At 45.3% G+C, this 10,331-nt stretch overlaps 1 protein-coding gene across 1 annotated transcript in view; it reads left to right on the top strand.

Moving 5' to 3' along the window:
- LOC143297812 (ciliary microtubule associated protein 1A-like) overlaps positions 1-9,962 on the top strand; it is a 31,313-nt gene extending 21,351 nt beyond the window's left edge. Inside the window, exons 3-7 of the mRNA XM_076610321.1 lie at positions 1-132; positions 3,101-3,225; positions 6,022-6,159; positions 8,460-8,556; positions 9,312-9,962. The exon at positions 1-132 is cut by the window's left edge and continues 50 nt beyond it. Coding sequence (XP_076466436.1) covers positions 1-132; positions 3,101-3,225; positions 6,022-6,159; positions 8,460-8,555 — 491 coding nt within the window. The 3' untranslated portion in view covers position 8,556; positions 9,312-9,962. The remainder of the gene's footprint in view (positions 133-3,100; positions 3,226-6,021; positions 6,160-8,459; positions 8,557-9,311) is intronic.
- The last annotated feature ends 369 nt before the right edge of the window (positions 9,963-10,331 follow it).

Genomic DNA, 10,331 nt, shown 5'->3' with positions numbered 1-10,331 from the left:
ATCTGAACGCTTTTGCTGTGCCGGGCCCAGGGGCCTACAGTCCCGAGTGCACGGGGCCCACAGGGAAACGCATGCCGCCCTCTTACTCCTTCGGAACTCGCCATAGAGCTCGCCGCAGCGACCAGACACCAGGTAGGTATTATAATTACTGTGTCCATCATCGAACGTTTAGTTCTGAAAGTGAAAGTATGATGGTCAGTCGTATCCCGGACTTATAATGACCATCAGAACAGAAGAGGAAAAGGAGACAAACTGCTGATTCTAGTCTGGAGGATCTTGCCTAAGCCACATCCCAACTGTCTCTAACTCTCTCTCTTTGGCAAGGATTTTGCACTATATGGGGGAACATGTGCATGTGGGTGGGATGGGCATGGTGTGATTGTGTCCGAGAATTTGTGTTCAGTGGTGTGTGTGTGTGTGTGTGAAATGGAAATGCAATTGTGTAATTCTTTATCACAATATTCTTGTGTGTGTATATATATATATGCATTTTATTGTTGTGTTGCTCTTCATCTGCTTGTTTCTTCTTCTTCTTCTTCTTCTTCTTCTTCTCTCTCTCTCTCTCTCTCTCTCTCTCTCTCTCTCTCTCTCCTATTTTTTCTTCTTTTTTCCCTTCTTTTTAATTCTTATTTATTTATTTTTATTATTATCATTATTTTCATTGATGGCTTGATGTAAAAAAAAAGCAATTGTTGCTTATTCAATTTACCATCATGAAATAAAATCTTGACTTGACTTGACTTCACACACACACACACACACTCACATGCACACGCACAGACACACACACACACACACACAATCATTCACTAACCCCATCCACATACACACACAAAAGACACAAACACACACACTCAGACACATAATAAATAACTCACACACACACACACCACACAACACACACACACACACACACACACACAATTACACACAATCATTCACTACCCCCCACTCACATGCACACACAAGAGATACAAACACACACACTCAGACGCATAATAAATAACTTACACACACACACCACACAGTTTTTGGACAGTCGGCGTTGGGATGGTTTCCAAATCAATGCCAACTAGCCCCCCAGGGCTGCAGCACTAAGAGCCAGTGCAATCTTGCCTCCTAGTTCGAGAGTCATAGTCCTTCACAAAAGACCACATTGACAACGAAGAGTGGTAACTCTCTCCATTTACAAGGTCAGTGCTGCTCACGCTACCGATTAGGTCATAAGGAAAAGCTCGGAGCTTGCTTCCTGTTTTTTGAGGAAGCGTCTGGGATTGTCCCAATTGTTCCTTTTTTATTTGTACGTGTCATAGCTTAATCGGTAGCATAAGCAGCATTGAATGAAGTTGATGTTATGCCACGGTTTATTGTTGTTGAATGATTTATTCTTCTGGCCTCGTAGTGATTTGTTCCCTCCTCAACAGGCCAGATTTCTTCTTCTTCTTCTTCTTCTGCGTTCGTGGGCTGCAACTCCCACGTTCAGTCGCATGTACACGAGTGGGCTTTTACGTGTATGACCGTTTTTACTCCGCCATGTAGGCAGCCATACTCCGTTTTCGGGAGTGTGCATGCTGGGTATGTTCTTGTTTCCATAACCCACCGAACGCTGACATGGATTACAGGATCTTTAACGTGCGTATTTGATCTTCTGCTTGCGTATACACACGAAGGGGCACTAGCAGGTCTGCACATATGTTGACCTGGGAGATCGGGAAAAATCTCCACCCTTTACCCACCAGGCGCCGTTACCGAGATTCGAACCCGGGACCCTCAGATTGAAAGTCCAACGCTTTAACCACTCGGCTATTGCGCCCGTCAACAGGCCAGACGATAGTTATGACTGCAATTCAGCCAGAGTCGCCAGCACAATTTGTGCAGTGCCGGTAGTATCATATCTGATGGTGATCCGTTCATGCTTGCACTGGGATTAACGAAGAAAGAGAGAAAGAAAGAAAGAAAAGAAAAGACCTCGTTACGGGGTAATTGGATGATAAAGGGCTATCAGATCTCTTTAGAGACTGCTTGCCGCTCGGTAATCGAAAGTGAGTGGAACTGGTTGGTTGGGTGGTGGTGGTGGTGGTGGTGGTGGCGGCGGCGTGGGGTGTATTATCTCCCCCCACGAGGGAGAGAGGTGGCTGAGGGAGAGAGGGGGGTGGGGTGTTGGAGGAAAAGAGAAGAGAGATATTGGGGGAAGGGTGCAAAGATGGACTTAGAGAGAAACAGAAAGAGAGGGTAAGTGGCACACACACACACACACACACACACACACACACACACACACACACACACACACACACACACACACACACAAGGTTGCAATGAAAGGAACCACGTCAAAGGACAAAACAACAGGCCGACACCGATCAACATGTAATCTGGTCAGGATCAGTGCATTGCTTTGATCGCAGCAGTTGTCTCCCTGTCAGATGCAGATTGACAGCTGTGAATAGCTTGACAGGGAAGTAGTACTGGTATGCAAAAGCATACAGTGCACGCGCACGCGCGCGCGCACACACACACACACACACGCACACACACACACACACACATCACACACACGCACACACACACACAACACACACACAAGATAAATTGATGTGTTTGTTCTTCTCTTTCTGTCTCTCTCTCTGTATATATATGTGTATATATTATTAGGATTATGTGTATCTATCTATCTATATATATATATATATATATATATATATATATATATGTGTGTGTGTGTGTGTGTGTGTATGTGTGTGTGTGTGTGTGTGTGTGAGAGAGAGAGAGAGAGAGAGAGAGAGAGAGAGAGTGTGTGTCGCGCACAAATATACATATACATTTATCTATACATACGTATATGTATATGTATACATGTGTGTGTGTGTGTGTGTCTGTGATAGATAGATAGACAGACAGACAGATAGATAAACAGATACGTGTGTGCGTGTTTGTATGTTTGATTGTATAGGTATTTCTAGATATTTGTATACACTGCATATTTTTTTGGATAAGAGACATTGACTATCTAACTATTCATGTGTGTGTGTGTGTGCGCGCGCGCGCGTGTGTGTGTGTATGTGCGTGTGTGTGCGTGTGTGTGTGTGTGTGTGTGTAGGGCCGGACAGGTACACCCTGGACTCCATGATGGGTCCCACCATCCAGTCCGGCAAGAAGCAGGCCCCGTGTCACACCGTCAGGGGACGGAGCAAGATCGGCGGCTTCAGTGAGGACCTGTCCAAGGTACGTACTCTTCCTGCTGTTGGTCGGCTGGACGATAAGCAACAACAATGAGAATGCTTCCTCATGTCCCTGAAGAAAGTACAATAGTCCACACCCACCGTATTCAAGACAAAATTCGTTTTGAGGCAAGTTACCCCATTGACATGGTCGGAAGCTGCGCGGATACAGTTTTTTACCTTGATGGATAAGTTATCTTCGTATTCACGACGCGCACGGAGCACCCAGGCTGCTAAAACCATCGTCTATGTTTTAAAAAATTCCCGAGGATTTCCTGCTGCGCATATTCTTTTACCTCTACTGGCACTACAGTTCCTTCCGAACCTTCCTTTTGTTCGTAGTAGCGACAGACAGTTTGGGGAAAAAAAAGACAAGGAAGGGTAACTAGAGGTGGTGGAAGAGCACCAAACCTGTTTGCACGTTGTGGGTGTAATGCCCCACATATTTCCTTGTCGAAAACGAAATGTGTTGATAAGGTCAACGTCATCGAAACTATCGAGCGGGTTTTCCCTGTCCCAAAAAACTCGGTCTCCCTGCATAGCATGTCTATTTTCCGTCAACAAAAAACATCGCAACAGAAGGATCCGCCACCTTTACCTCTGTTTCATGGGCAGTCACCCTTGGCAGGTAGTAAGGGCAAATTTACCTTTGGGTTTGAAAACCCCTACGGGTGGACCCCAGTGTTCCTGAATGCCGGATACTGCTTACCCTCGGGCAGTTTGCCTTGCCTCAGGTAGATTGGCCCGCAGGTATACATTTACCCGCAGGTACGAGGGTCTCTTGAATACGACCCCAGTCCGGTCCACCAAGGAAAGGAAGGTGGCAGAACAGTTAAGACGCACGCTTCTCTGCCATTTACATTTATTTGCTTATTTATCATCTTTTTTTTTTTCTTTTTTAAACATTTATTTGCTTATTTATCATCATCATTTTTGTTTTTTTGTTTTTTGTTGTTGTTGTTTTTTATTTATTTATTTATTTATTTTATTTTCATTATTATTATTATTATTGTTATATTGTTATTATTATTGTTTGGGTTTTTTTGTAATTATATTATTATTTATTTATCTATTTATTTATTTATTTATTTTATTTATTTGTTTTTTTTGTGTGTTTTTTTCTCAAGGCCTGACAAAGCGCGTTGGGTTACGCTGCTGGTCAGGCATCTGCTTGGCAGATGTGGTGTAGCGTATATTATGGATTTGTCCGAACGCAGTGACGCCTCCTTGAGCTACTGAAACTGAAACTGAAACTTATCTGCCATCATATGTTCCTGAGGGTCCAGGTTCGAATCCCATACTCACTGTTTCTCCCCAGTTTGACGAAATAACTGTGATCATCCAGTCACTGGGATGAGACGATAAACCGAGGTCCCGTGTGCAGCAAACACTTGTGCACTGAAAAAGAACCCATGGCAACAAGAGTGCTGTCCTCTGTGCAAAATTCTGTGGAGGAAATGCACTCTGATAGGTACACAGATGTATATCCATTCACTCAAGGCCTGACTAAGCGCCGTTGGGTTATGCTGCTGGTGTAATGCAGCGTATAGGGATTTGTCCGAACGCAGTAACGCCTCCTTGAGAAACTGAAACTGAATCTGAAACCAATCCAAAGAAGGAAAAAAACCCACCAAAAACCCCCACCCCAATAGGCATGTGCATGAGCGTGAGTGACTGAAGCCTGACTCAGTGATGACACAATCCATCTGATAAATGACGAACGAGACAACAACAGTGTCACACAGAATAAAGTACAAGATCAGCACCCTATGCTACAAATGTATTCACAAATCAGCCCCTTCCTATCTCTGTGGCTGCCTTCACCTCTACACTCCATCTCGCTCACTACGATCAGCTTCGGATCCACTCCACTTACGCATACCCAGATTCAAACTCTCGACTGTTGGCCGCCGTTCTTTCTCTGTCTCTGGACCTTGCAATTGGAATGAACTTCCTCTTTCGCTTCGCCAGGTCTCCGCACTCAGCTCTTTCAAGTCTGGCCTTAAAACCCACCTCTTCCCAAAATAGCCTCCCTTCCCTGCCTCTTCCTTGTCTTTAGTTTCTCCAGTTTTAGAGTTATGCGTGCGTGAGAATGACTGGTGCGAAATCGCTTAGATTTGTCTATGCACAAGATTCAGCGCTGTATAAGTACCATTATTATTATTATTATTATTATTATTATTATTATGGCACAGGAGACGAACGATGAGCGGACAATGGCAGCTCTCTACCGGCTCATCCCGAGGATGTAGCTTGTTGTGGAAATGACTGTGTTTGTGAAGACATTGAGCGTGGTCTCTGACTGGGGATAGGCGCAATGAAAGTATCCATAAAGATAATAATGATAATGATAATAATAATAATGATGATGATGATTACCATGACGACGACGACGACAACGATGATGATGATGATGACGACGACGACGATGAGAAATAACAATAAAAACATGACGAACCACAGCGGCATCACCATCACCACCATCAACGACAACAACTGAGAAACACACACACACACACACACACACACACACACACACACACACACACGCATATATATATATCCCTCCCCATTCCCCCTATCCCCCACACCACACCACACCACCACCACACCACACCACCTTCCAACTCACCAACCCAGCTTAACATCTACATGTCTTTCTCTCCTTCACCCCCTAACCCCACCCCAACCCCCAAACCCCAACCCCTTCACTAAACCCACACACACATCCTCCCCTATTTCACCACCACCAACACCACCTACGTTACGTTAACACATTCCCCACCCCATTGAATTTCAGACCCCTGGCCCGAAATACGACGTGGTGAGCACCGGTGTGTACAGACACAAGCCTCCCCAGTACAGTATGACCTCCCGGAACGTCATGCCCGGAGACTCCACCCAGAAGCCTGGCCCTGGCGCCCACAGTCCGGAGAAGGTGAGGGAACTGAGTGGCTGACTGATTGACTGGCTGACTTAATGGCTGGCTGGCTGGCTGACGGACTGAGTAATTTGCTGGCTGGCTTGCTGGCTGGCTTTATGGCTGGCTGACTGAATTAATGGCTGACTGGCTGGCTGACTGACGGACTGAGTGATTTGCTGACTGGCTTGCTGGCTGGCTGACTGACTTAATGGCTGGCTGGCTGGCTGACTGAGTGATTTGCTGGCTGGCTTGCTGGCTGGCTGACTGACTTAATGGCTGGCTGGCTGGCTGGCTGACTGACTGAGTGATTTGCTGGCTGGCTTGCTGGCTGGCTGACTGATTTAATGGCTGGCTGGCTGGCTGACTGACTGAGTGATTTGCTGGCTGGCTTTATGGCTGGCTGGCTGACTTAATGGCTGACTGGCTGGCTGACTAGCTGGCTGGCTGGTTAGGTTTATTAGTCATTGCACTGATTGGCTGACTGACTGACTGACTGACTGGGTGGCTGGTTCGGTGGCTGACTGGCTGGCTGTTTGACTGACTGACTATTTACTCACTTATTGCATTCCGGAGAAGGGAAGGGTGCTGCCTGGCTGACTGAATAGGCGACTTACTGAGTGGCTGACCGGCTGACTAACTGACTGATTGCTGAACTGACTGGCTGACTGACTGATTGGCTGGCTGACTAATTAGCTGGGTGACTGACTGCCTGATTGCCTGTCTGACTGACTGATTGGCTGACTGACTGATTGGCTGGCTGACTGACTGCCTGATTGCCTGTCTGACTGACTGACTGACTTTATTACTCACTGATTTAATTCCGGAAAGGGAAAGGTGGCTGACTGACTGACTGAGTGGCTGACTGACTGACTGACTGACTGACTGACTCAGTGTGAGGTGAGACGGGGGCGGCCGGGTAGATAGATAGATAGATAGATACATAGATGTATGCATGTATATATATTTTCTATATGTACTCATTGTGTTTAGTGTGTGCGTATAGTGTGCTAGGTACATTGTGTGTGTGTGTGTGTGTGTGTGTGTGTGTGTGTGTGTGTGTGTGTGTGTGTGTGTGTGTGTGTGTGTGTGTGTGTGTGTGTGTGTGTGTGTTGTGTGCATAAACAACTTTTTTGAAATGTGATATGTAATGTATAATGTTGTTTGTTTTGGGGGGTTTTCTAAAGCACCTGGGAGCAGCGATCAAAATATCCAGTCTCATTACTTACTGATTTACTTATCTCCCTGACTTACTTACTGGTTGACTGACTGACTGACTGACTGACTGACTTCCTTACTCATTTACCCACTTTATATATTTGTTTATCTGTCTGTTTTTTTCATGAATCCATTTACGTGTGTCTGTTATCAGTTTGTTCCCTCAGGTAGGGGCTGTGTGTCTTATTTCATAGACAGTCGGCTGGCTGGTCGTTACTGGCTAGTTGTTGCCCTTCGACGGACGCAATAGCCGAGTGGTTAAGGCGTTGGACTTTCAGTCTGAGGGTCCTGGGTTCGAATCACGGTGACGGCGCCTGGTGGGTAAAGGGTGGAGATATTTACGATTTCCCAGGTCAACATATGTGCAGACCTGCTTAGTGTCTGAACCCCCTTCGTGTGTAAACGCATGCAGAAGATCTTATACGCACGTTAAAGATCCTGTAATCCATGTCAGCGTTCGGTGGGTTATGGAAACAAGAACATACCCAGCATGCACACCCCCGAAAGCGGAGTATGGCTGCCTACATGGCGGGGAAAAAACGGGTCATGCACGTAAAAGCCCACTTGTGTACATGCAAGTGAACGTGGGAGTTGCAGCCCACGAATGCAGAAGAAGAAGAAGTTGCTCTTCTATTTCTTTTTCTTTTCCTTTCTGTTTTTGAGAGGGCAGGGTAGGCAGGTGGGATAAAGTGGAGAAGGTGGGTTATAAAAGGAGGTTGGGAAGGGGTTAATTTTCCTTGTTTTGCTTTTTGTTTTTCTTTCTAAAAAGGGGGGGGGGGGGAGAGGAGGCGAGAAAAAGGGTATTTGTTTTGTTTCGTTGATTTTACTTCACAACAACACAACGACAACAATATCGAAAACGCCCAAGACGACGAAGACGACGACGATTATGATGATGATGATGATATGATGATTCTGACGCTGATGGCTTAATCCACACACACACACACACACGCACACACACACACACACACACACACACACACACACACACACACGCACACACACACACACACACACACACACACACACACACACACGCACACACACACACACACACACACACACACACAAACATTCGTCTCTCTCTCTCTGTGTAGGTGTACGTCCATAAACGCTCGGCTCCAGCTCCCAGCTTTGGCATGCGCCACTCTCAGTATATTGCTGTGCCTGTGATGGAGCCTTCAGACTATTGAGGTAATCAACATGCTATGCCCATGCACGAGCGAGAGCGAGCGCGCGAGTTTGTGTGTGTGTGTGTGTGTGTGTGTGTGTGTGTGTGCACGTACAAATGCGTACACACATATATATACACACACGTACAAACGCATACACACATACACACACACACACACACACACACACACACACACACACACACACACACACACACACACACACACACACACACACACACACACACACACACACACACACACACACACACACCACACACACACACACACATACACACACACACGTACAAACGCATACACACATACACACCACACACACACACACACACACACACACACACACACACACACACACACACACACACACACACACACACACACACACACACACACACACACACACACACGTTATCCATCAGTACCATGCATAATGTTCCTCCCTGCAATATGTGCATTGCCCACATGCATGTAGACATTCACTCGTTCCAAGATGGCTTGACTTCTCTGTTCCAACTTCTTTGTTTCATGCGGGTTACAGTTTTAAACGCGCGCGTGTGTGTGTGTGTGTGTGTGTGTGTGTGTGTGTGTGTGTGTGTGTATGTATGTGTGTGTGTATGATTGTCAGTGTGTGTCTGAGCACGCACATCTACTTATAACGGTGCGTTTGCACATACGTAGGCCTAGTCATGCGCTTAGGCGAGCCCACTTATAAGATATGCAAATGTCATTGTTGTTTTGTTGTTGCTCTGTTTTCAGAATGGAGAGGCTGATGTGCTGGTACCGGACGCAACTATCAACGAATCTGCCCACTTTCTCTTTAGCACCTTTAGTTTGTCCACGGTCTACAGAGGATCCACTGCAAGCTATACCTCCATCGCTGAAGAAGCCAATGAAAAAAAACCCAGAGGTTTCCCGTGCTATCCCCACCTACACACACACACACACACACACACACACACACACACACATCTGTTGTTAACAGGGGCATAATAACGACCAAAATTATATACAATTGACTGTAATTATCATTTTCAGATTGGAGTCTTTCTCCAAAACCTCTCTCTCTCTCTCTCTCTCTCTCTCTGTCTCTGTCTCTCTCTTAAGTCACTGTGATAAACGTGTCAGCATTAATTCAATTAAGAAAAGAAGAATTGTGAATCTATCTACGATCTTTGCGTCTGGTCCGAAAACACTTTTCCCCCCTAATCCAGTCTGAAACACATCAGCATTATTGGTGTACTTCTTGTTATGATGTAGACGTGACGTATGCTATAGTTGTTGACTCTTCTCCTTTTTTTTTCTTTTTTTTTCTTTTCTTTTTTCTAAACACCATCGTCATTCCGCCCCCACCCCCACCCCCCATGTGTGCCATTCTTTTTGTAATGATTTTCTTTTCTTTTTTTCTTTCTTTCTTTTAAAAAAAAAATGTTTTAATATCAACCCTTTGTGGCTGTGCACACTGTATCTGTGGTATGTTGACTTCACATTTTTTATTCCCCCCATGGCTTGCTTTCTTTTTGTATTTATTATAAAAGATTCTTTTTACAAAAAAAAGGGGAGGGGGGTGGGGGGGGGGTGGAGGAGGGGGGCGAAAATGAGAAAAACAACAACAAAAAAACAAAAAAACCCGTGAATAGGAAGATGGTTGAGATGGGAGGGGTCCATGTTATTGATACTTCACAGTTTACTTTCTCCTCTTTTTTTTGATTTATTTTTCATTGTTATTTTATTTATTTATTTATTTTTTGATACCTTGTGTTTCATTGTTTCTCTTTT

This window comes from Babylonia areolata, chromosome 23 (genome assembly GCF_041734735.1).
Source record: "Babylonia areolata isolate BAREFJ2019XMU chromosome 23, ASM4173473v1, whole genome shotgun sequence".
Taxonomy (NCBI): domain Eukaryota; kingdom Metazoa; phylum Mollusca; class Gastropoda; order Neogastropoda; family Buccinidae; genus Babylonia; species Babylonia areolata.
This window is presented reverse-complemented; position numbering and strand designations above follow the sequence as displayed.